Genomic DNA, 27218 nt, shown 5'->3' with positions numbered 1-27218 from the left:
CCTCTCCTGCTGGGGTCTGTCTCGTTGCTCTAGCAGTGGGAGTCGTTGGAGAGGCATTGCATGCCACAGCTCCCATTGTGCATGCATGTAGATGTGACAGACCTTAGAGGATTATAATATAGATAACCAGTGTTTTACAGGAAACAAAGTAACCAGCACTCCAGTAATGAACCAATAGGTCAATAATATATTAATGGACAGATCATAGAAATACACATTTATTAAAACACATAAGATACATAATAATAAAAGGATCCAATTGACCACAATAAATGATTAGTATATAGCCACTATGCCGGCTCCTGAATCAGTTTATACTCTGTATTAATACTCCAAAGGTCTATTATAACCTCTCACTAGTGCTAATGGCACTAGGTTTATTTATTTTATCAGTGTTTTATAAGAACCTGATTTTCGTGAAACAGATTATTAGAAAAGTAAAAGATTTCAGAGCAAAACATTTCCACCATATTCTGATAGTAAGCGGATACAGGGGTGGATTGCTCTTCTATTGTGTGTAATTCTCAGGAGTAGCAAGAATTGGCTTTCTTTTAAAGATTTTGCAGAATTCAGGTTCTTCAAGGAGAAACCAGCTTCTCACCAGTGTGACTTCTCTGATGTTTATTAAGCTGTGATTTGTCTGTAAAACATTTCCCGCACTCACGAGCATGCATAAGGTCTCTCCCCTGTGTGATGTCTCAGATGTCTAACAAGCTGGGAGCTCTGCATAAAACATTTCTCACACTCAGAGCATGGATACGGCCTCTCACCTGTGTGAATTCTCTGATGTTTAACTAGATCCAACTTTATTGGAAAACGTTTCCCGCACTCATAACATGGAAATGGTTTCTCCCCTGTGTGAGTTCTCAGATGCTGAACAAGATTTGATTTCTTTCTAAAACATTTATCACACTCAGGACATGGAAATGGTCTCTCACCTGTGTGAAATTTCTGATGATGAACAAGACTTGATTTTCGCTTAAAACGTATCCCACACTCAGAGCATGGAAATGGTTTCTCCCCTGTGTGACTTCTCTGATGATCAACAAGTTGTGATTTATTTACAAAACATTTCTCACACTCAGAACATGGAAATGGTTTCTCCCCTGTGTGAGTTCTCTGATGTCTAATAAGAAGTGATTTCTTAAAAAAACATTTCTCACACTCAGAGCATGGAAATGGCCTCTCACCTGTGTGACTTTTCTGATGTATAACAAGACTGGATTTCAACGAATAAGATTTTCCACACTCCGAGCAGGAAAATGGCTTCTCACCTGTATGCATTCTCTCATGTCTAACAAGCTCTGATTTATGTGAAAAACATTTTCCACACTCCAAGCAGGAAAGTATAGTAGGAACTCTATGAATTCTACGAGCTCTCCTGTTAGTTCTCCTGTGTGACTGATCAGGAGAACGTTCCTCATGATGAGTAGGGTTAGATGATATAACTGCACTGTCAGGTGTTGGATGTACACATAAATTTGGTGGATGTAGAAGAACCCACATCTCACCAAAAGAAAGGAATTCCTTTGTTAGGAGCACTCTTTTAAATAATATATATGAATTTATGAAAAATGTGTTCTTATTAAAACTTAACTTTTATTACTCCTTACTTGACTAAAAATTATAAAGGGGGTATGCTATAATTAATGAATCCCCTTTTAAACAGTGGTAAAAATCTGTGAATAAGAGCAATTACAATCGTTTATTGTATAATGATGTAATTGTCCAAAAATTAAAGAATACAGTGATAGTAATCTATCAGACTAATCAGGTAAGCAGCAGTAGTGATATTTTTGACTCTCATATGCTCAGAAAATTCAATACCTCTTGGGTATTTAATATCACAATAGAAATTTTTCAGACCAGTTGTATGTGTCTGGATTTGATCAAGCGGTATAAATAATACTAGAAAACTTCTTTGGATCAGCTTCTCCCCACAATTCAATCAACTTGTATATAAAAAACTAATACTTTCTCATAGAGAAAAGCAGTAATGCTATCCATAACTGTGTGGTGAATAAAGAGTACAAAGTTGCAATCTGACTTCTTTAAACAAGAACCTGACATATATTGTATCACAATTGTATGGAACAGGTGTTGGTGCATAAATGACTATCTATTATTAAAGCCAGATTCTAGTCACAGTTTGATCAGCACATAATCACATTGAAAGGGAGGGTTATACATCACAAATCCTGTACTCCTTAATGATTGTCCATATTCTATTGACTAGAGTGTCCACACTTTGTTTTTTCCCTTTCCTTCTCCCCTCCCCCCCTTTTTTTGTTATATTACAATAAAATTTTTGTCTATATGTAGTCATGAGTCTCCAGAATATGGACAATCATTAAGGAGTACAGGATTTGTGATGTATAACCCTCCCTTTCAATGTGATTATGTGCTGATCAAACTGTGACTAGAATCTGGCTTTAATAATAGATAGTCATTTATGCACCAACACCTGTTCCATACAATTGTGATACAATATATGTCAGGTTCTTGTTTAAAGAAGTCAGATTGCAACTTTGTACTCTTTATTCACCACACAGTTATGGATAGCATTACTGCTTTTCTCTATGAGAAAGTATTAGTTTTTTATATACAAGTTGATTGAATTGTGGGGAGAAGCTGATCCAAAGAAGTTTTCTAGTATTATTTATACCGCTTGATCAAATCCAGACACATACAACTGGTCTGAAAAATTTCTATTGTGATATTAAATACCCAAGAGGTATTGAATTTTCTGAGCATATGAGAGTCAAAAATATCACTACTGCTGCTTACCTGATTAGTCTGATAGATTACTATCACTGTATTCTTTAATTTTTGGACAATTACATCATTATACAATAAACGATTGTAATTGCTCTTATTCACAGATTTTTACCACTGTTTAAAAGGGGATTCATTAATTATAGCATACCCCCTTTATAATTTTTAGTCAAGTAAGGAGTAATAAAAGTTAAGTTTTAATAAGAACACATTTTTCATAAATTCATATATATTATTTAAAAGAGTGCTCCTAACAAAGGAATTCCTTTCTTTTGGTGAGATGTGGGTTCTTCTACATCCACCAAATTTATGTGTATTTGGTACATTATTCCTAGGAGCACCTCCAACGTTAGAATAGTTGCCCATGGGGGCCTAAATCTTTTTTTGTTTAGTTGGTTATCAGTATTTAGTCAATTAATTATATTTAGTCTGGTGCAGGATAAGTTTTGCTTTGTCAGGTGTTGGATGTATACTGGGGCTGTCTCCTGGAGAATCTTGTGTGATTGTATCTTTTTTATCAAAATCTGGAGATACACTGAGAGGCTCTTCCTGGGTGTTCCTGCCTAGGAGTCCACCTGCTGGATATAAGATAAATGTAAAGACACAAAGAGGAAAGTTCATTAGGCATTGTCCAACCAGAGCAGAAAAGCAAATAGAGACCAAGAATGGTGACAGCTATTGTACAATGATGGGTGTCTGGTTACAGCTCTGTGTGTGCAGCCAGATGGGGAATGTCTGATGTGTGCAGCCATAGGGTGTGACCTCCACCTGCTACTTTACTTTAGTAATGCAGTGTTACTATAAATCATATTTACAAAGACATGACTGAGATATTACCATACAAGGAAAATGTATAGTATGTAAATAGAGCGCTTGTTTATGTTTATAATGTGTTTATAGCCAATGCTTAAAAGAAAAAATCAGGTTAAGACAAAAAACTTTAATAAAGTGCAATGTGTCTTGGGATAATGTTTAGAGCTCTTTTTTGGTTATTTATAAGTCTCGGTCTTAAGTTTAAAATGTGCACAGGATAGTGCTCTCTGGACACAATTACAAGGGCCCCGGTCAGTTGTCTATCTTTGCCTATCCTACCTCCGGTCCTGGGTATGAAGTAGTCTGTGTGCTCCCTTCAGCCGGCATCTCTCCAGAAGTTCGGGAAGCGATACGGAACGTCACTTCCGGTGACGAGACTTGGTAACCAACACGTTTCATGCACTGCGGCACTTTGTCAAGGATACTGGATTGTGACACTGGATCCATTTTTATTGATCTTTCTTTGCAAAACTTTATGTAAAATGATTGGGCTAGCATAGCAGAACATGTGTACAATATAAAAAAAAAGGGTTGGATACACACAGTGTATCCAAACACTTCTCAGAAAAACACGGAAGAAGAGGAGACCTCCCAACAGAGCTAAAGAAAGCGGAGTCCAAATGGATATATTAACTAAGGACACTGAAACCACTCGGATTAAAGATAGACATCGAACTAAGTGTCTTTTTATAAATATATCTCCTGGACACATTCACTTTTTCACACATCTACAAACACACTTTTATGCAATATTTTTTCTTTATTTAATTTATTATTGGTACAACACACAAAGATTAAAACACATAGAAAATATAGCCCAATGCCAAAACAGGTGCTTGCCGCCTTTTTAATGGAGTTCCTGCCTCATACTTCCATATTCAAAAAAAAGTTTTAAATAAAGTTTTTAAAGAAAGATCAATAAAAATGGACCCAGTATCACAATCCAGTTTCCTTAAAAAAAATAAAAAAAAAGTGCCGCCAAGCATGAAACGCGTTGGTTACCAAGTCCCGTCACCGCGTCACCCAGAAGTGACGTTCTGTAACGCCTTCCGAACTTCCGGTCAGGAAGGAGAGACGCCGGCTGAAGCGAACACACGGACTACTGAGGTAGGATAGGCAAAGATAGACAACCGGCTGGGGCCCTTGTAATTGTGTCCGGAGAGCACTATCCTGTACACATTTAAAACTTGAGACCGGGACTTATAAATAACCATAAAGGAGCTCTAAACATTATCCCAAGACATATTGCACTTTATTAAAGTTTTTTTGTCTTAAACTACTTTTTTTCTTTTCAACATTGGCTATAAACACATTATAAACATAAACAAGCGCTCTATTTACATACTATACCTTATCTGAAACCATATGTAGTTGCTGGCGTTATAGCGCAGTACCTTTATTTTATCATATGTACACAAGGAAAATGCCATGTGGTGGCTCCCTCCATTAATCAAAAATATGATAAACCAGAGTGTGGGGAGGAGACTGGTCGGATCTCTGGGCTGGTAACACACAGGGACATGATGTGAGGAGGAGAGCAGGAGAATAATAGGGTCTGATGGTTCCTGATGTATGAGATACACCAGAGTGTGTGGGGAGGAGACTGGTCAGATCTCTGGGCTGGTAACACACAGTGACATGATGTAAGGGGAGAGCAGGAGTATAATAGGGGCTGATGGCTCCTGATGTATGAGATACACCAGAGAGTGTGGGGAGGAGACTGGTCAGATCTCTGGGCTGGTAACACACAGTGACATGATGTGAGGGGAAGAGCAGGAGTATAATAGGGGCTGATGGCTCCTGATGTATAAGATACACCAGAGAGTGTGGGGAGGAGACTGGTCAGATCTGTGGGCTGGTAACACACAGTGACATGATGTGAGCGGTAGAGCAGGAGTATAAATAGGATTTTGGTTACCTACCGGTAAATCCTTTTCTCGTAGTCCGTAGAGGATGCTGGGGACCACATTAGTACCATGGGGGTATAGACAGGTCCACCAGGAGCCATTGGCACTTTAAGAGTTTGAGAGTGTGGGCTGGCTCCTCCCTCTATGCCCCTCCTACCAGACTCAGTCTAGAAACTGTGCCCGAGGAGACGGATATCTTTGAGAGAAGGATTTAACACAGATAGTGGCGAGATTCATACCAGCTCACACATACAAGGCACATCAAGCTAACAAGCTTGAAACACTCAGCAACTGCTGAAACATTACTTACCAAGTAACAATTCAGTACATACTGTAACTAAACAAAGATGTACTGAACCAGATCACGGCTACAGGAAAACGAAGCGCTGGGCGGGCGCCGAGCATCCTCTATGGACTACGAGAAAAGGATTTACCGGTAGGTAACCAAAATCCTATTTTCTCTTACGTCCTAGAGGATGCTGGGGTCCACATTAGTACCATGGGGATGTACCAAAGCTCCCAGAACGGGAGGGAGAGCGTGAAGGCTCCTGCAGAACTGATTGACTGAACTTCAGATCATCAGAGGCCAAAGTATTGAACTTGTAAAACTTTGCAAACGTGTTCGACCCAGACCAAGTTGCTGCTTGACAAAGTTGCAATGCCGAGACACCCCGGGCAGCAGCCCAGGAAGACCCCACCTTACGAGTAGAGTGGGCCTTAACAGATTTTGGACACGGCAATCCTGCCGTAGAATAAGCGTGCTGGATAGTGAACCTAATCCATCGAGAGATCGTATGCTTAGAAGCAGGACACCCAATTTTCTTGGGATCATACAGGACAAACAGAGAGTTCGACTTTCTGTGACGAGAAGTTCTCTTCATATATATCTTCAGAGCTCTCACAACATCCAAGAACTTAGATGTAATTGAGGAGTCAGTAGCCACTGGCACCACAATTGGTTGGTTGATATGAAATGCCAACACAACCTTTGGAAGGAATTGCTGACGTGTCTGGAGCTCAGCTCTGTCTCCGTAGAAGACCAAGTAAGGGCTTTTACAGGATAAAGCCCCTAATTCGGACACACGTCTAGCGGAAGCTAGACAGCCTTCCATGTAAGAAATTTGACCTCAACCTCCTATAGAGGCTCAAACCAATGCGATTGGAGGAACTGCAACACCATGTTCAGATCCCAGGGTGCCGTAGGCGGTACAAAGTGAGGCTGGATGTGCAGAACTCCCTTCAAAGAGGTCTGGAAGAAAATGGATATGGCAGAAATCTGGACCTTGACAGATCCGAACCTCAGGCCCATATCCACACCTGCTTGCAGGAAGAGGAGAAAACATCCCAGTTGAAACTCCACCATAGGAAACTTCTTGGATTCACACCAAGATACATATTTTTTCCAAATACGATGGTAATGTTTAGACGTTACCCCTTTCCTAGCCTGTATCAGGGTAGGAATGACCTTCTTCGGAATGCCCTTCCGAGCAAGTATCAAGTGCTCAACTTCCATGCCGTCAAACGTAGCCACGGTAAGTCTTGATAGGCGAATAGCCCCTGCTGCAGCAGGTCCTCCCGAAGAGGAAGAGGCCTCGGCTCTTCTTGCAGTAGATTCAGAAGGTACTAAGCCCTTCTTGGCCAGTCTGGAGCAATGAGGATCGCTTGAACCCTTGTCCTCCTTATGAGCTTTAGGATTCTTGGGATGAGTGGGAGTGGTGGAAACACGTACACCGACTGGAACACCCACGGAGAAACCAGGGCGTCCACGGTCACTGCTTGTGAGTCCCTCGAACTGGAACAATAACGCTGAAGCTTCTTGTTGAGACGAGACGAGAGGCCATCATGTCTATTTGGGGTAATCCCCAAAGGTCTGTTATTTCCTTGAACACCTCCGGATGGAGAACGTGTCTGCTGAGGAAGTCTGCTTCCCAGTCGTCTACTCCCGGAATGAAGATTGCTGACAGCGCCAACGCGTGTTTTTCTGTCCAGAGGAGGATTCTTGTCACCACTGACATTGCAGCTCTGCTCTTCGTTCCGCCCTGTCGGTTTATGTAAGCCACTGTTGTTACGTTGTCTGACTGCACTTGAATGGCCGCCTGAAGAAGACCGTTGTAGACGGCTCTTAGTTCCAGGATGTTGATGGGCAGGTCGGCTTCCAGACTTGACCACCGTCCTTGTAAAGTTACTCCTTGAGTGACTGCTCCCCAGCCCCGAAGGCTCGCATCCGTGGTTAGAAGGATCCATTCCTGAATCCCGAACCTGCGGCCCTCCAGAAGGTGAGGTAATTGTAACCACCAGAGGGCCGAAATCCTGGCCTTCGGCGACAGACAAATTGTCTGGTGCATGTGGAGATGAGATCCTGACCACTTGTCCAGGAGATCCAGTTGGAAGGTCCAAGTGTGGAACCTCCCGTACTGGAGAGCCTCGTTAAGAGGCCACCAGCTTTCCAGACAGGCGAATGCATTGATGAACCGACACCCGGGCCGGCTTCAGGGCATCCCGGACCATAGCTTGTAACATCAACGCCTTTTTCCTGCGGAAGAAACACCCTCTGCAGTTCTGTGTCCAGGATCATTCCCAGAAAGGACAACCTCTGAGTTGGTTCCAAATGTGACTTTGGAAGGTTCAGAATCCAACCGTGACTCTTGAGGAGGCGGGTTGTGAGAACAATGGACTGCAGCAGCTTCTCCTTGGACGATGCCTTTATCAGCAGATCGTCCAGATATGGAATGATGTTCACCCCTTGTTTGCGGAGGAGAACCATTATTTCTGCCATCACCTTGGTAAACACCCTCGGTGCGAAACAGAGATAAGCCTGATGCGGCAGCCATATCAGAATGTGGAGGTACGCATCCTTGATATCCAAGGATACCAGGAACTCCCCCTCTTCCAGACCTGATATCACCGCCCTAAGGGACTCCATCTTGAACTTGAACTCCTTTAGAAAGGGGTTCAATGATTTTAGGTTCAGAATGGGCCTGACCGAACCATCCGGTTTCGGTACCACGAAAAGGTTCGACTAGTAACCTGTGGCTTGCGAAAGAGGAGGAACTGACACAATGACCTGGGCCTCCACCAACTCTTGGACATTGTCTTGTAGTACAGTGCTGTCTGCCAGCAGAGCTGGTAAGCTTGATTTGAAAAAACGATGAGGAGGGAGACTTTGAAATTCCAGCCTGTATCCCTGGGATACAATATCTATCACCCAGGGATCCAGGCCGGACGATACCCAGACGTGACTGAAGTGTCTGAGTCTCGCTCCCACTGGCCCCACCTCCAGGCCGTGCGGTCCACCGTCATGCGGAGGACTTTGGCGTACCTGAATCAGGCTTTTGTTCCTGGGAACCTGCAGCGGCAGGTTTCTTGGAGTTAACTCGACCTCCCCTAATGAAGGTATTGGACGGTTTGGCCTTTCTAGGCTTGGTAGGCCGAAAGGACTGTGTTGCTATCGAATAGAAGGATTTCTTCGGAGCAGGTGCAGCTGAGGGAAGAAACGATGACTTACCCGCTGTAGCCATGGATATCCACGCGTCTAGAGCTTCCCCAAAGACAGCCTGACCTGTATAGGGTAGGGACTCTACACTTTTTCTGGATTCCGCATCGGCCGACCACTGGCGCAGCCACAGTTCCCGACGAGCTGAAACAGACATGGAGGATATTCCCGCAGCCATGGAACCCAGGTCTTTCATGGATTCTACCATAAAACCTGCTGAATCATGTATTGTTGCGTAAAAATAATGTAACATCATCCTTATCCATCGTATCCAAATCCTCTAGTAAGGTAGCCGACCACTTTACTATTGCCTTTGCAATCCATGCGGTAGCAGTAGTGGGACGTAATATGGCCCCTGAAGCAGTGTACATTGATATAAGTGTGTTATCAATTTTTCGATCAGCCGGCTCCTTTAAGGCGGTAGATCCCCGAACAGGCAAAACAACCTCTGGACACAGATGCGTCAACAATCGGCGGGTTTTCCCATTTTTTCCTATCCTCCTCAGGGAAAGGAAACGCCACCTGGACCCTTTTAGGGACCTGGAATTTTTTCTCCGGTTTTTCCCATGCTTTCTCAAATATAGCATTCAATTCCTTTGACGCAGGGAAGGTTAGCGAGGCTTTCTTATTCTCAGTGAAGTAAGCCTCCTCAACCTGCTCAGGTGGTGTATCATATCATATTATATTCAACACATCCCTAATAGCCTCTATCAGCAGCTGCACCCCTTTAGCAAGAGATGCTGTCCCCCGTACTCCCATCATCACCGTCAGAATCTGTATCGGTGTCATCCCGCATAAACTGTGCTAAAGGACGATTATGGGAGTACACAGCGGGGGGGCCTGAGGTACCAGAACTTGGCCAGACTGCCATATTCTGCAGCACCGGGGTAGCAGATTCATTCTGTGCAATCCTATTTGAAATCTGAGAGATCATAGTTTTGATAGAGGATAACCATTCCGGCTCCCTTGCTGGAAGATGTGCTAAATCAGTGCTATCCTGATTACATGGAATGGGATCATCCTGAGAGGACATATCCTCTGCAGCATATGACACAGAGTCCCTGGACATTGCTAGTGGTGATCACAAACACTCCACACAGACACACAGGGGATACAGACAGTTTCAAAGCACTGGCTGTGTACCGTAATAGGTTGCACAGTCGTTTTGCAGCCTCCCCCCCCCCCCCCCCCTTCTACAACCCCCTGGTACCGTGTAGGATAGCTGGAGATTGATGTGGAGGGACTTGCTTCTTTTCCTGTACAGCGCTGTGCAGGCAGGAAAATGGCGCTGAAACGCTGCTGCGTCCGCTCTGATGAGAAGCTCCGGCCCCGTAATGGCGCCGTCTTCCCGCTCTTCATAGGATTATACTGGCCTGAGGTAAGATGCTGGCTGAGAGACTGTGGTGACCAGTGTAGTGTTAGGTGCTGGCTCAGGGCGCCCCTCACAGCGCCACACCATGTACCGCTGAGCCTCATGGAGCGCAGTTAGTACTGCGCTCCTACCCTTATGCCGCCATCTTCCCACCGGCCCCCCGCTTGTCAGGGGGGTCGGTGTCTCACTCGCCACAATCTTCAGCTCTGCAAGGGAGTGGCGGCAGGCTACTGGGGTGAGCGATCCCCTGTGGTGGGGAACGATCTATTCCCTCTGGTGCTCAGTGTCCAGTCAGCGGAGACAGTGGCTCAGACCCCGCAGGGCGGACACTGCTCCCCCCCTTAGTCCCACGCTGCAGGGAGGCTGTTGCCAACAGCCTCCCTGTAAAATAATAAACTCTAGATAAACATTTTCTAAGAAAGTTCTGTAGTGCTCCCCTAGCTGTGACCGGCTCCTTTTCTAAACTGAGTCTGGTAGGAGGGACATAGAGGGAGGAGCCAGCCCACACTATTAAACTCTAAAAGTGCCAATGGCTCCTGGTGGACCCGTCTATACCCCATGGTACTAATGTGGACCCCAGCATCCTCTAGGACGTAAGAGAAATAGGGTCTGATGGCTCCTGATATATGAGATACACCAGAGAGTGTGGGGAGGAGACTGGTCAGATTTCTGGGCTGGTAACACACAGTGACATGATGTGAGGGGGAGAGCAGGAGTATAATAGGGGCTGATGGCTCCTGATGTATTGGATACACCAAAGAGTGTGGGGAGGAGACTGGTAAGATCTCTGGGCTAGTAACACACAATTACATGATGTGAGGGAGAGAGCAGGAGTATAATAGGGCCTGATGGCTCCTGATGTATGAGATACAACAGAGAGTATGGGGAGGAGACTGGTCAGATCTCTGGGCTGGTAACACACAGTGACATGATGTGAGGGGGAGAGCAGGAGTATAATAGGGGCTGATGGCTCCTGATGTATGAGATACACCAGAGAGTGTGGGGAGGAGACTGGTCAGATCTCTGGGCTGGTAACACACAGCGACATGATGTGAGGGGGACAGCAGGAGTATAATAGGGGCTGATGGCTCTTGATGTATGAGAAACACCAGAGAGTGTGGGGAGGAGACTGGTCAGATCTCTTGGCTGGTAACACACAGTGACATAATGTGAGGAGGAGAGCAGGAGTATAATAGGGGCTGATGTTTCCTGATGTATGAGATACACCAGAGAGTGTGGGGAGGAGACTGGTCAGATCTCTGGGCTGGTAACACACAGTGACATGATGTGAGGGGGAGAGCAGGAGTATAATAGGGGCTGATGACTCCTGATGTATGAGATACACCAGAGAGTGTGGGGAGGAGACTGGTCAGATCTCTGGGCTGGTAACACACAGTGACATGATGTGAGGGGGAGAGCAGGAGTATAATAGGGGCTGATGGCTCCTGACTCCCCCATTGGGCAGATATATTTCAGTCATTAGTTTGTACTGAGAGGGGAGTGTGCAGTGTAAGAGATTGTTGCGGCAACTCTTTTCTGTAATAAGTGTTTATTACTCACCTGTGCTGATATCTGTAGGGATTTCCTCCTCCTTACGCTGCTGATCACCCCTCACATATTTCTCATCTTCCTTCTTTATATCTTCTACTTCACTATCTTCTGTCTTAATTTCAGTCAATTGCTCACTCTACATAACCCCCAAAAAATAAAAATAATGATGTCTAAATTCATTAACAGAGATTGAAAAAAAAAAAAAATCAGTCTATCAGACAGAGACATTATGAAAGACACTTTGATATATTAGTGGGACCCTAAATCCCACCTACCTGATCCTCCTGTGAGGTCCTGTGATTCTCCTCTGTACAATCCTGGGAATACAGAAGACGGGGACATCTCTCTGGGGTATCTCTGTTACTGGGTGCATCTGTAGGAGACACACAGTGACTGAGTACAGTGTATACATGTGATTATCAGGGGATATGTATATAGGGGCCCCCATACCTGCTCTCCCCTCTACAATACATGACAGTCTCCTCTTACCCAGTGATGTGAGGGTCCGGTGATTCTCCATCATCACATTCTTCTACAGACCCCTGTGTTCCTCTGTATACTCCCACTCCTGCATGGAGACATAGACAGTGACATCCTGACACCTTATAGGCACCTGACACACACAGTGATACAGTCATCACCCAGACACGTCCCCTGGTGTTACTGTATAATGTCCCATTCCCAGCAGTCACCTCTCCAGTCATCACCCAGACACATCCCCTGGTGTTACTGTATAATGCCCCATTCCCAGCAATCACCTCTCCAGTCATCCCCCAAGCACATCCCCTGGTGTTACTGTATAATGTCCCATTCCCAGCAGTCACCTCTCCAGTCATCACCCAGACATGTCCCCTGGTGTTACTGTATAATACCCCATTCCCAGCAATCACCTCTCCAGTCATCACCCGAACACGTCCCCTGGTGTTACTGTATAATGCCCCATTCCCAGCAGTCACCTCTCCAGTCATCACCCGGGCACGTCCCCTGGTGTTACTGTATAATGTCCCGTTCCCAGCAGTCACCTCTCCAGTCATCACCCAGACACATCCCCTGGTGTTACTGTATAATGCCCCATTTCCAGCAATCACCTCTCCAGTCATCACCCGGACACGTCCCCTGGTGTTTCTGTATAATGCCCCATTCCCAGCAGTCACCTCTCAGTCATCACCCGGACACGTCTCCTGGTGTTACTGTATAATGTCCCATTTCCAGCAGTCACCTCTCCAGTCATCACCCAGACACGTTCCCTGGTGTTACTGTATAATGCCCCATTACCAGCACTCACCTCTCCAGTCATCACCCAGACACGTCCCCTGGTGTTACTGTATAATGCCCCATTCCCAGCAGTCACCTCTCCAGTCATCACCCAGACACGTCCCCTGGTGTTACTGTATAATGTCCCATTCCCAGTCACCTCTCCAGTCAGCAGCTGAATGATCTTGTTGGTGAGTTCCAGGATCTTCTGGTCATTGTGTCTCTCATGTATCAGTGATGGAGTCACAGCAGATGGTCACCGGACGTCTTCTCACTACTGTGTAATCCTGTGTAATGAGATAGAGATCTATAGACGTTATTTCACTTATTTGAAATTATTTAATCTAATTAAGAGGATTGTCACCTACAAATCGAGAAGGGAAGGAGGCCTGGGAATGGTCAACCCAGTGCTATTCTTTTTGTTGACCTTTCTTAAATTACATCTGGAAGGCCTCCAGTTAGAGACTCCTCCTCGATGGGTAGAGGGTATTAGAGTCTGGATGTCTCCTTTCTTCAACGTATGGTTAGCGGAAGGAAGTGTAAAGAGCTTGCGAGTTAGGCACGTGTACCTCCCGACCTACGTGGGTCTTAGCTTGAAAGTGACAAGGCGATGGGGCCTGTAGGGGGGAGAGGTCAAAAACTCCTCTAGAAGGGTGTTGGAGAGGAGAATTTTGCAGTCCCACTTCTGGAAACCGCTGTCGTTGAAGGACTGCCCGGGTAGTTTTTCTTCAGATGGGCTTGCTCTGGTTAACTCCCAGAGGATCCCGTTGAAGTTTCTGGACATTACCTGGCTCTCCGTCCACGGAAGGCTCTACGTTAAGTGAAACTTGAAGTATAGAAATGCCGATGATCGTGGCTGCTCACGTGAGAAGTGCCTAGGGGAGGAGGAGACAATGGACCATTTCTTGCTCAAGTATCCCTTCATTGTGGAGGTTTAAAGGAGACTATCCAGGACCTTGGGCATTCCATGCCTTTCGGGGCTGAGTTACCTTTGGTGGGCTTATGGATCGTTCAAGAGGGTTGGTCACTTTGAGTTATCCACCTTGTTTTTAGTCAGTGTAGTAGTTGGATACTTCACGTGGAATGCATGGTGTCAGGTCTCCATTAGGCCAAAAGTCCTGTCCTGGGATGTGGTGATAGCTGACATTCTGCACAAGGCTTGGAAGATAAGGGATCTGGAGAGGCGTCGGATGGAGGCCGTAGGGTGGTCCAGGTTATGGCGCCACCACAAACCCCCTTGAGTGGGTGGCCAAGTTGGGCGCTTCTCTTGAGTTTGGCTTTTGCTATCCTTTTACACTCACTTAGATGTTTAAGGGGTTTTTTTTTATGTATGCTTGAAGTGCTTGCTCAGTTCTGCTTTACCTGTTTTCTAAATATGTGTGTTTTTGTTTTTTGTTGATGGTGGCCCCACTTTATTGCTTTTATTTTTGAAGCCCCGTTATTGGTTATAGGGCTTTTTCTCTGTGGACTATGAGAAATTAAACTCTTTTTTTATGATGTGGAGATTTTGTCTTTGTTTTGTACAGATGTATGTCTATCTTGGTTGCTCGTTTATCTAATAAAATGTTTCCAGATACACAGTTACTTCCTTTTTTTTTAGCTTTACTTTCAAATCAAAATCAGGTCCAATGTACATGAAACAAAATACTGATCTAGAACCCATTGCAGGTGCACAAGAGATTTCTGTAACACAAGCGCAGATGAATGCTGGTTTCAAGAAATGGCTGCAGAGTGTCCAAATAAACACATAACACAGTGACTAGGAAAATAGGATTTAATACCTACCGGTAAATCCTTTTCTCTTAGTCCGTAGAGGATGCTGGGGATGCTTCAAGAACCATGGGGTATAGATGAGATCCGCAGGAGACATGGGCACTTTAAGACTTTAAAAGGGGTGTGAACTGGCTCCTCCCTCTATGCCCCTCCGCCAGACTCCAGTTATAGGAACTGTGCCCAGGGAGACGGACATTTCGAGGAAAATGATTTATTTAATTTAAGTTTAAAACTAAGGTGAGATACATACCAGCTCACACCTCAAACACGCCGTACAACATGGCATTCAACAACAACGCATGCAACGGCATGACCAACATCAGCCACAGACTGACTGAACTTAACTCAACATGAGTGTAACCATAACCAAACTGCAGATACAGCCCGCACTGGGACGGGCGCCCAGCATCCTCTACGGACTAAGGGGGTGAGTCCGAGTTGTTCGCTCGCTAGCTGCTTTTAGCAGCATTGCACACGCTAAGCCGCCGCCCTCTGGGAGTGTATCTTAGCTTAGCAGAATTGCGAACGAAAGATTAGCAGAATTGCGAATAGAAAATTCTTAGCAGTTTCTGAGTAGCTCCAGACTTACTCCTACACTGCGATCAGTTCAGTCAGTTTCGTTCCTGGTTTGACGTCACAAACACACCCAGCGTTCGGCCAGACACTCCCCCGTTTCTTCAGACACTCCCGCGTTTTTCCCAGAAACGCCAGCGTTTTTCCGCACACTCCCATAAAACGGACAGTTTCCGCCCAGAAACACCCACTTCCTGTCAATCACACTACAATCACCAGAACGATGAAAAAACTTTGTTAAGCCGTGAGTAAAATACCAAACTTTTTTGCTAATTTACTTGGAGCAGGCGCACTGCGAACATTACGCATGCGCAGTTTGCGACTTATCGCTCCGTAGCGAAAAAAACTAACGAACGAACAACTCGGAATGACCCCCTAAGAGAAAAGGATTTACCGGTAGGTATTAAAATCCTATTTTCTCATACGTCCTAGAGGATGCTGGGGATGCTTCTAGAACCATGGGGTTTATACCAAAGCTCTAAAAAGGGCGGGAGAGTGCGGATGACTCTGCAACACCGATTGACCAAACAAGAGGTCCTCCTCAGCCAGGGTATCAAACTTGTAAAACTTTGCAAAGGTGTTTGAACCCGACCAAGTAGCAGTTCGGCACAGCTGCAATGCCGAGACTCCTCGGGCAGCCGCCCAGGAAGAGCCCACCTTTCTGGTAGAATGGGCTTTCACCGATTTCGGTAACGGCAATCCTGCCATAGAATGAGCCTGCTGAATCGTATTACAGATCCAGCGTGCAATAGTCATCTTAGAAGCAGGAGCCCCAATCTTGTTGGGAGCCCACAGGACAAACAGAGCCTCTGTTTTCCTAATCTGCGCCGTTCTGGCGACATAGATCTTCAAAGCTCTGACCACATCGAGAGACTTCGAAACCGCCAAGGCATCAGTAGCCACTGGCACCACAATAGGCTGGTCTACGCGAAATGATTAAACCACTTTTGGCAGAAATTGCTGACGAGTTCTCAACTCCGCTCTATCAGCATGGAAAATCAAATAGGGGCTTTTGTGAGACAAAGCCGCCAATTCAGATACCCGCCTTGCGGACGCCAAGGCCAACAACATGACTACTGACTACTTTCCAAGTAAGGAATTTTAACTCAACCTTACGTAAAGGTTTAAACCAATGAGATTGCAGGAACTGCAACAACACTTTAAGATCCGACGGTGCCACAGGGGGCACAAATGGAGGTTGGATGTGCAGCATGCCTTTCACGAAGGTCTGAACTTCTGGAAGGGAGGCCAATTCTTTCTGAAAGAAGATTGACAAGGCCAAAATTTGTACTTTAATAGAGCCTAACTTTAGGCCCGCATCCACACCTGCTTGCAAAAAGTGGAGCAAACGCCTTCTTGGATTCACACCAAGACACATATTTCCTCCAAATACGGTGGTAATGCTTTGCCGTTACTTCTTTTCTAGCCCGAAGAAGTGTGGGAATGACTTCACTGGGAATACCCTTCCGGGCTAGGATTTGGCGTTCAACCGCCATGCCGTCAAACGCAGCCGCGGTAAGTCTTGATACACGCACGGCCCTTGTTGTAACAGGTCCTCCCATAGAGGAAGAGGCCAGGGATCTTCTATGAGCAATTCCTGAAGATCTGGATACCAGGCCGTCTTTGGCCAATCTGGAACAATGAGTATCACCTGAACCCTTGTTCTTCTTATCAACTTTATCACCTTTGGAATGAGTGGAAGTGGAGGGAACACATAGACCCACGGAAACACCCACGGTGTCACTAGGGCATCCACCGCTATCGCTTGAGGGTCCCTCGACCTGGAACAATATCTCTGAAGTTTCCTGTTGAGGCGGGACGCCATCATATCTATTTCAGGAATTCCCCAACGACTTGTCACTTCTGCAAAGACCTCTTGATGAAGACCCCACTCTCCTGGATGGAGATCGTGTCTGCTGAGGAATTCTGCTTCCCAGTTGTCCACTCCTGGAATGAAGACCGCTGACAGAGCGCTTGCATGTCTCTCCGCCCAGCGAAGAACTTTCGTGGCCTCGGCCATTGCCGATCTGCTCTTTGTTCCGCCCTGGCGGTTTATGTACGCCACTGCTGTTATGCTGTCTGACTGAATCAAGAAAGGCAGACCGCGAAGATGTTCCGCTTGCAGAATGCCGCTGTAAATGGCCCTTAATTCCAGAATGTTTATGTGAAGACAAGCTTCCTGGCTTGACCATTTTCCCTGAAAATTTCTCCCCTGTGTGACTGCTCTACAGCCTCGGAGACTTGCATCTGTGGTCACCAGGATCCAATCCTGAATCCCGAACCTGCATCCCTCCAGAAGGTGAGAACTGTGCAGCCACCACAGGAGAGAGATCCTGGTTCTGGAAGATAGGATTATTTTCCAGTGCATGTCCAGGTGAGACCTGGACCACTTGTCCAACAGGTCCCACTGAAACACCCTGGCATGGAACCTGCCATACTGAATGGCCTCATAGGCCGCCACCATCTTCCCCAGCAACCGAGTGCATTGAAGAATCGACACTCTTGCCAGTTTCAGAATCTATTTTACCATGTTCTGTATTTCCAGAGCCTTTTCCACTGACAGAAAAACTCTTTGTAATTCTGTATCCAGAATCATACCCAGGAACGACAGTCGTGTCGTCGGAACCAACTGTGATTTTGGCAAGTTTAGGAGCCAACCATGCTGTTGCAGAATCGTCAGTGAGAGCGCAACGTTTTTCCCAATTGCTCCTTGGATCTCACCTGTATGAGGAGATCGTCCAAGTACGGGATAATTGTAATTCCCTGCTTGCGCAGGAGAACCATCATTTCCGCCATAACCTTGGTGAAAATCCTCGGAGCCGTGGACAGACCAAACGGCAACGTCTGAAATTGGCAATGACAATCCTGAACAGCAAACCTCAGGTAAGCCTGATGTGGAGTATATGTGGGGACGTGTAAGTAGGCATCCTTTATGTCGACCGACACCATAAAATCCCCCTCCTCCAGACTGGAGATCACTGCTCGGAGAGATTCCATCTCGAATTTGAATTTTTTTTAGAAAGAAATTGAGGGATTTTAGGTTCAGAATCGGTCTGACTGAGCCATCCGGCTTCAGGACCACGAACAGACTCGAATAAAAGCCCTCCCCCTGTTGTGATGGGGGTACTGTGACAATGACTTGATTTTGACACAACTTTAGTATCGCAGTGCATACAACCTCCCTTTCTAGAAGAGAAGCTGGCAAGGCCGATTTGAAAAATCGGAGAGGGGGCACGTCTTGAAACTCTAAATTGTACCCTTGGGTTACTATTTCTAATATCCAAGGATCCAGGGCCGAGCGAACCCAGACCTGACTGAAGAGTTTGAGACGTGCCCCCACTGGTGCGGACTCCCGCAGAGGAGCCCCAGCGTCATGCGGTGGATTTGGTAGAAGCCGGGGAGGACTTCTGTTCCTGGGAACTTGCCACAGCCTGTGACCTTTTTCCCTTTCCTCTTCCTCTCGCAGCAAGGAAGGAGGACCCACGTCCTTTTTTGAATTTATTGGGCCGAAAGGACTGCATCTGGTAGTGGGGCGTTTTCTTTTGTTGTGCAGGGACATAAGGTAAAAATGAAGACTTACCCGCGGTAGCCGTAGATACCAGGTCAGTGAGGCTGTCACCAAACAAGACCTTACCGTTAAATGGTAACGACTCCATCGCCTTCTTAGAGTCATCATCAGCATTCCATTGATGAATCCACAATGCCCTCCTAGCCGAGACAGCCATGGCATTGGCCCTTGATCCCAAAAGGCCAATTTCTCTATCGTCTTAGTGGATGCTGGGGTTCCTGAAAGGACCATGGGGAATAGCGGCTCCGCAGGAGACAGGGCACAAAAAGTAAAGCTTTTCCAGATCAGGTGGTGTGCACTGGCTCCTCCCCCTATGACCCTCCTCCAGACTCCAGTTAGATTTTTGTGCCCGGCCGAGAAGGGTGCAATCTAGGTGGCTCTCCTAAAGAGCTGCTTAGAAAAAGTTTAGCTTAGGTTTTTTATTTTACAGTGAGTCCTGCTGGCAACAGGATCACTGCAACGAGGGACTGAGGGGAGAAGAAGTGAACTCACCTGCGTGCAGGATGGATTGGCTTCTTGGCTACTGGACATCAGCTCCAGAGGGACGAGCACAGGTACAGCCTGGATGGTCACCGGAGCCGCGCCGCCGGCCCCCTTGCAGATGCTGAAGTCAGAAGAGGTCCAGAATCGGCGGCTGAAGACTCCTGCAGTCTTCTAAAGGTAGCGCACAGCACTGCAGCTGTGCGCCATTTTCCTCTCAGCACACTTCACACGCAGTCACTGAGGGTGCAGGGCGCTGGGGGGGGGGGCGCCCTGGGAGGCAAATGTAACCTATATAAAGGCTAAAAATACCTCACATATAGCCCCCAGAGGCTATATGGAGATATTTAACCCCTGCCTGGATTCACTAAATAGCGGGAGACGAGCCCGCCAAAAAAGGGGCGGGGCCTATCTCCTCAGCACACGGCGCCATTTCCTCTCACAGCTCCGCTGGTCAGGACGGCTCCCAGGTCTCTCCCCTGCACTGCACTACAGAAACAGGGTAAAACAGAGAGGGGGGGCAAATTTATGGCGATATTTTGATATATATAAAGCAGCTATAAGGGAGCACTTATTATAAGGCTATCCCTGTTATATATATAGCGCTTTTGGTGTGTGCTGGCAAACTCTCCCTCTGTCTCCCCAAAGGGCTAGTGGGTCCTGTCTTCGTTAGGAGCATTCCCTGTGTGTCTGCTGTGTGTCGGTACGTGTGTGTCGACATGTATGAGGACGATATTGGTGTGGAGGCGGAGCAATTGCCAAATATGAGGATGTCACCCCCTAGGGAGTCGACACCAGAATGGATGCCTTTATTTATGGAACTACGGGATAGTGTCAACACGCTAAAGCAGTCGTTTGACGACATGAGACGGCCGGACAATCAATTAGTGCCTGTCCAGGCGACTCAAACACCGTCAGGGGCTGTGAAACGCCCTTTGCCTCAGTCGGTCGACACAGACCCAGACACAGGCACTGACTCCAGTGGTGACGGTGACGAATCAACCGTATTTTCCAGTAGGGCCACACGTTATATGATTTTGGCAATGAAGGAGGCGTTACATTTAGCTGATACTACAGGTACCACTAAACAGGGTATTATGTGGGGTGTGAAAAAACTACCTATAGTTTTTCCTGAATCAGAAGAATTAAATGACGTGTGTAATGAAGCGTGGGTTGCCCCTGATAAAAAGCTGATAATTTCAAAGAAATTATTGGCATTATACCCTTTCCCGCCAGAGGTTAGGGAGCGCTGGGAAACACCTCCTAGGGTGGACAAGGCGCTAACACGCTTATCTAAACAAGTGGCGTTACCCTCTCCTGAGACGGCCGCACTTAAAGATCCATCAGATAGGAGGATGGAAAATATCCAAAAAAGTATATACACACATGCAGGTGTTATACTACGACCAGCTATAGCGACTGCCTGGATGTGCAGTGCTGGGGTAGTTTGGTCAGAGTCCCTGATTGAAAATATTGATACCCTGGACAGGGACAATATTTTACTGTCGTTAGAACAAATAAAGGATGCATTTCTTTATATGCGTGATGCACAGAGGGATATCTGCACACTGGCATCACGGGTAAGTGCTATGTCCATTTCGGCCAGAAGAGCTTTATGGACGCGACAGTGGACAGGCGATGCGGATTCAAAACGGCATATGGAAGTTTTGCCGTATAAAGGGGAGGAGTTATTTGGAGTCGGTCTATCAGATTTGGTGGCCACGGCTACAGCCGGGAAATCCACCTTTCTACCTCAAGTCACTCCCCAACAGAAAAAGGCACCGATTTTTCAACCGCAGCCCTTTCGTTCCTTTAAAAATAAGAGAGCAAAGGGCTATTCATATCTGCCACGAGGCAGAGGTCGAGGGAAGAGACAGCAACAGGCAGCTCCTTCCCAGGAACAGAAGCCCTCCCCGGCTTCTACAAAAGCCTCAGCATGACGCTGGGGCTTCTCAAGCGGACTCGGGGACGGTGGGCGGTCGTCTCAAAAATTACAGCGCGCAGTGGGCTCACTCGCAGGTAGATCCCTGGATCCTGCAGATAATATCTCAGGGGTACAGGTTGGAATTAGAGACAGATCCACCTCGCCGTTTCCTGAAGTCTGCTTTACCAACGTCCCCCTCCGAAAGGGAGACGGTTTTGGAAGCCATTCACAAGCTGTACTCTCAGCAGGTGATAGTCAAGGTACCTCTTCTACAACAAGGGAAGGGGTATTATTCCACTCTATTTGTGGTACCGAAGCCGGATGGCTCGGTAAGGCCTATTCTAAATCTGAAGTCCTTGAACCTGTACATAAAGAAGTTCAAGTTCAAGATGGAGTCACTCAGAGCAGTGATAGCGAACCTGGAAGAAGGGGACTTTATGGTATCCTTGGACATCAAGGATGCGTATCTCCACGTTCCAATTTACCCCTCACACCAGGGGTACCTCAGGTTCGTTGTACAAAACTGTCACTATCAGTTTCAGACGCTGCCGTTCGGATTGTCCACGGCACCTCGGGTCTTTACAAAGGTAATGGCCGAGATGATGATTCTTCTTAGAAGAAAATGCATATTAATTATCCCATACTTGGACGATCTCCTAATAAGGGCAAGGTCCAGAGAACAGCTAGAGATGGGATTAGCACTGTCTCAAGAAGTGCTAAAACAGCACGGGTGGATTCTGAATATTCCAAAATCACAGTTAATGCCGACAACTCGTCTGCTGTTCCTAGGGATGATTCTGGACACGGTTCAGAAAAAGGTTTTTCTCCCGGAGGAAAAAGCCAAGGAGTTATCCGAGCTTGTCAGGAACCTCCTAAAACCAGGAAAGGTGTCTGTACATCAATGCACAAGAGTCCTGGGAAAAATGGTGGCTTCTTACGAAGCAATTCCATTCGGCAGATTCCACGCAAGAATTTTCCAAAGGGATCTGTTGGACAAATGGTCAGGGTCGCATCTTCAGATGCACCTGCGGATAACCCTGTCTCCAAGGACAAGGGTGTCTCTTCTGTGGTGGTTGCAGAGTGCTCATCTATTGGAGGGCCGCAGATTCGGCATACAGGATTGGATCCTGGTGACCACGGACGCCAGCCTGAGAGGCTGGGGAGCAGTCACACAAGGAAGAAACTTCCAGGGAGTATGGACGAGCCTGGAAACGTCTCTTCACATAAACATTCTGGAACTAAGAGCAATATACAATGCTCTAAGCCAGGCAGAACCTCTGCTTCAGGGAAAACCGGTGTTGATCCAGTCGGACAACATCACGGCAGTCGCCCATGTGAACAGACAGGGCGGCACAAGAAGCAGGAGTGCAATGGCAGAAGCTGCAAGGATTCTTCGCTGGGCAGAGAATCATGTGATAGCACTGTTAGCAGTGTTCATCCCGGGAGTGGACAACTGGGAAGCAGACTTCCTCAGCAGACACGATCTTCACCCGGGAGAGTGGGGACTTCATCCAGAAGTCTTCCACATGCTGGTAACCCGTTGGGAAAGACCAATGGTGGACATGATGGCGTCTCGCCTCAACAAAAAACTGGACAGGTATTGCGCCAGGTCAAGAGATCCGCAGGCAATAGCTGTGGACGCGCTGGTAACGCCTTGGGTGTACCAGTCGGTGTATGTGTTTCCTCCTCTGCCTCTCATACCAAAAGTATTGAGAATTATACGGCAAAGAGGCGTAAGAACGATACTAGTGGTTCCGGATTGGCCAAGAAGGACTTGGTACCCGGAACTTCAAGAGATGATCACGGAAGATCCGTGGCCTCTACCTCTAAGGAGGGACTTGCTTCAGCAGGGTCCCTGTCTGTTTCAAGACTTACCGCGGCTGCGTTTGACGGCATGGCGGTTGAACGCCGGATCCTAAAGGAAAAAGGCATGCCGGAAGAAGTCATTCATACTTTGATTAAAGCAAGGAAGGAAGTAACCGTGCAACATTATCACCGAATTTGGCGAAAATATGTTGCGTGGTGCGAAGATCGGAGTGCTCCGACGGAGGAATTTCAACTGGGTCGATTCCTACATTTCCTGCAATCAGGATTGTCTATGGGTCTCAAATTGGGATCTATTAAGGTTCAAATTTCGGCCCTGTCGATTTTCTTTCAAAAAGAATTGGCTTCAGTCCCTGAAGTCCAGACCTTTGTTAAGGGAGTGCTACATATACAGCCTCCTGTGGTGCCTCCAGTGGCACCGTGGGATCTCAATGTGGTTTTGGACTTTCTAAAATCTCATTGGTTTGAACCACTAAAAAAGGTGGATTTGAAATATCTCACATGGAAAGTGACCATGCTTCTAGCCCTGGCTTCGGCCAGGAGAGTGTCAGAACTGGCAGCTTTATCTTACAAAAGCCCATATCTGATTTTCCATTCGGACAGGGCAGAACTGCGGACTCGTCCGCATTTTCTCCCTAAGGTGGTGTCAGCATTTCATCTGAACCAGCCTATTGTAGTGCCTGCGGCTACAAGTGACTTGGAGGACTCCAAGTTACTGGACGTTGTCAGAGCATTAAAAATATATATTGCAAGGACAGCTGGAGTCAGAAAATCTGACTCGTTGTTTATATTGTATGCACCCAACAAGATGGGTGCTCCTGCGTCTAAGCAGACGATTGCTCGTTGGATCTGTAGCACAATCCAACTTGCACATTCTGTGGCAGGCCTGCCACAGCCTAAATCTGTAAAGGCCCACTCCACAAGGAAGGTGGGCTCATCTTGGGCGTCTGCCCGAGGGGTCTCGGCATTACAACTTTGCCGAGCAGCTACGTGGTCAGGGGAGAACACGTTTGTAAAATTTTACAAATTTGATACTCTGGCTAAGGAGGACCTGGAGTTCTCTCATTCGGTGCTGCAGAGTCATCCGCACTCTCCCGCCCGTTTGGGAGCTTTGGTATAATCCCCATGGTCCTTTCAGGAACCCCAGCATCCACTAGGACGATAGAGAAAATAAGATTTTACTTACCGATAAATCTATTTCTCGGAGTCCGTAGTGGATGCTGGGCGCCCATCCCAAGTGCGGATTATCTGCAATAATTGTACATAGTTATTGTTAACTAATTCGGGTTATTGTTGAAGGAAGCCATCTTTCAGAGGCTCCGCTGTTATCATACTGTTAACTGGGTTTAGATCACAAGTTGTACGGTGTGATTGGTGTGGCTGGTATGAGTCTTACCCGGGATTCAAAATCCTCCCTTATTGTGTACGCTCGTCCGGGCACAGTACCTAACTGGAGTCTGGAGGAGGGTCATAGGGGGAGGAGCCAGTGCACACCACCTGATCTGGAAAAGCTTTACTTTTTGTGCCCTGTCTCCTGCGGAGCCGCTATTCCCCATGGTCCTTTCAGGAACCTCAGCATCCACTACGGACTCCGAGAAATAGATTTATCGGTAAGTAAAATCTTATTATCCCTTGCAGCTTCTTTTAAATATGCTGCAGCGTCCCTGATATGACCCAGAGTCAAAAGCACACTATCCCTGTCCAGGGTATCTATCTCAGATGACAAGTTATCTGCCCACTTTTCAGTAGCGCTACTCACCCATGCTGAAGCAATGGCAGGCCTGAGTAGCGAACCCGTAGTGACATAAATGGATTTTAGTGTATTTTCCTGCTTACGATCCGCAGGATCCTTTAGGGCTGCCGTGTCAGGAGACAGAAGCGCCACCTTTTTGGACAGACGTGATAGAGTTTTGTCCACTGTGGGGGTTGACTCCCACTTTTCCCTGTCCCCAGAGGGGAACGGATATGCCACTGGAATTCTTTTGAGACCCTGAACCTTCTTGTCAGGATTTTCCCAAGCCTTTTCAAAAAGAGCGTTCAGTTCATGAGAGGGAGGAAACGTTACCTCAGGTTTCTTTCCTTTAAACATACAGACCCTTGTATCAGGAACAGCAGGGTCCTCCGTGATATGTAATACGTCTTTTGGCCCTCATTCCGAGTTGTTCGCTCGCTAGCTGCTTTTAGCAGCATTGCACACGCTAGGCCGCCGCCCTCTGGGAGTGTATCTTATCATAGCAGAATTGCGAACGAAAGATTAGCAGAATTGCGAATAGAAAATTCTTTGCAGTTTCTGAGTAGCTCGAGATTTACTCCTACACTGCGATCAGCTCAGGCCGTTTCGTTCCTGGTTTGACGTCACAAACACGCCCTGCGTTCGCCCAGCCACTCCCCTGTTTGTCCAGACACTCCCGCGTTTTATCCTGGCACGCCTGCGTTTTTCCGCACACTCCCAGAAAACGGACAGTTTCCGCCCAGAAACACCCACTTCCTGTCAATCACACTCCGATCACATCAACAATGAAAATTCTTAGTTCGGACGTGAGTAAATCTACTAAGTTTTATGCTAAAATACTGCGTACAATGCACATGCACATTTCTGCCTTAATCACTCCGTTGCGAAAATCGGCAACGAGCGAACAACTCGGAATTACCCCCTTTATCGCCACAATCATGTACTGGCATCACTATAGTCGACACTGGAATCAGAGTCCGTGTCGGTATCTGTATCTGCTATCTGGGTAAATGCACGTTTCTGTGACCCCGAAGAGGTCTAAACTTGTGACAATGCATCCTCCATGGATTTCCTCCATGTCTGGTTCTTAGACTCTGATTTATCTAATCTCTTAGTCAACCGAGCCACATTTGCGTTCAAAACACTCAACATATTTACCCACTCAGCAGTCGGCGGTACCGACACGGTCACTCCCACAGCCTTTTCTGTCCCCATTCCAGCCTCCTCCTGTGAGAAGCACTCTGCCTCAGACATGTCGACACACACGTACCGACACCTACAATCACACTGGGCTATAGGGGACAGACCCACAGCAAAGCCTGTTAGAGAAACACAGAGGCAGTTTGCCAGCTCACAACCCAGCGCCTATCCCAATACTGAAACTTTATATACAATGCCTCAGACCTGTTAGCGCTTTTATAATAAAGATAATAGCACCAAATGTACTGTGCCCCCCCGTTTTGCACCCTGTTACTTGTACAGCAGTGTGGAGGTCAGGGCCAGCGTCTCTGTAGCTTCTGTGAAGAGAAAATGGCGCTGGTCAGAGCTGTGAGGGCTAAGCCACGCCCCCTCACCGGCGCGCTTCAGTCCCGCTCATTTTAGCATATTTATACTGGCGGGGGTCTATATTAAGTGCCCAGGCACTTTTCATATAACTTTTACCAGTTTACTTCAGGTCTACATGCTGCCCAGGGCAACCCCCCTGCGCCCTGCACCCTGTTGGTGCCGCTGTGAGTGTGTGGGAGCATGGCGCGCAGCGCGACCGCTGCGGTACCTCAAGACCTGAACTCTTCTGCCGTCACTGAAGTCTTCGGTTCTTCTTTTACTCACCCGGCTTCTTTTTTCTGGCTCTGTAAGGGGGTGACGGCGCGGCTCCGGGAACGAGCAGCTAGGCGTATCAAGTGATCAGACCCTCTGGAGCTAATGGTGTCCAGTAGCCTAAGAAGCAGAGCCTTTGAACTCACCGAAGTAGGTCTGACTTCTTTCCCCTCAGTCCCACGAAGCAGGGAGTCTGTTGCCAGCAGTGCTCCCTGAACATAAAAAACCTAACATAAGTCTTTTTTCAGAGAAACTCAGTAGCTCCCCTGTGTGTGGCTAGTCTCCCTGGGCACAGAATCTAACTGGAGTCTGGAGGAGGGGCATAGAGGGAGGAGCCAGTTCACACCCCTTTTAAAGTCTT

General features: G+C 46.9%; 2 protein-coding genes across 2 annotated transcripts in view; both read right to left on the bottom strand.

Moving 5' to 3' along the window:
- The window catches only part of LOC135054597 (oocyte zinc finger protein XlCOF6.1-like), a 219385-nt gene that overhangs the window by 154723 nt on the left and 37444 nt on the right, over nt 1-27218 (bottom strand). The window contains exon 2 of the mRNA XM_063957778.1: nt 13326-13452. The gene's annotated coding sequence lies outside the window, so the exon portion shown is untranslated. The remainder of the gene's footprint in view (nt 1-13325; nt 13453-27218) is intronic.
- Nucleotides 205-1538, bottom strand: LOC135054600 (gastrula zinc finger protein XlCGF17.1-like). The gene has a single exon (XM_063957788.1). The coding sequence runs from the start codon at nt 1504-1506 to the stop codon at nt 661-663; it is 846 nt and encodes a 281-aa protein (XP_063813858.1). The 5' UTR covers nt 1507-1538; the 3' UTR covers nt 205-660.

This window comes from Pseudophryne corroboree, chromosome 3 (assembly GCF_028390025.1).
Source record: "Pseudophryne corroboree isolate aPseCor3 chromosome 3, aPseCor3.hap2, whole genome shotgun sequence".
Taxonomy (NCBI): domain Eukaryota; kingdom Metazoa; phylum Chordata; class Amphibia; order Anura; family Myobatrachidae; genus Pseudophryne; species Pseudophryne corroboree.
Note: the sequence above shows the minus strand (reverse complement) of the source record. Positions and strands in the feature narration are given on the sequence as shown.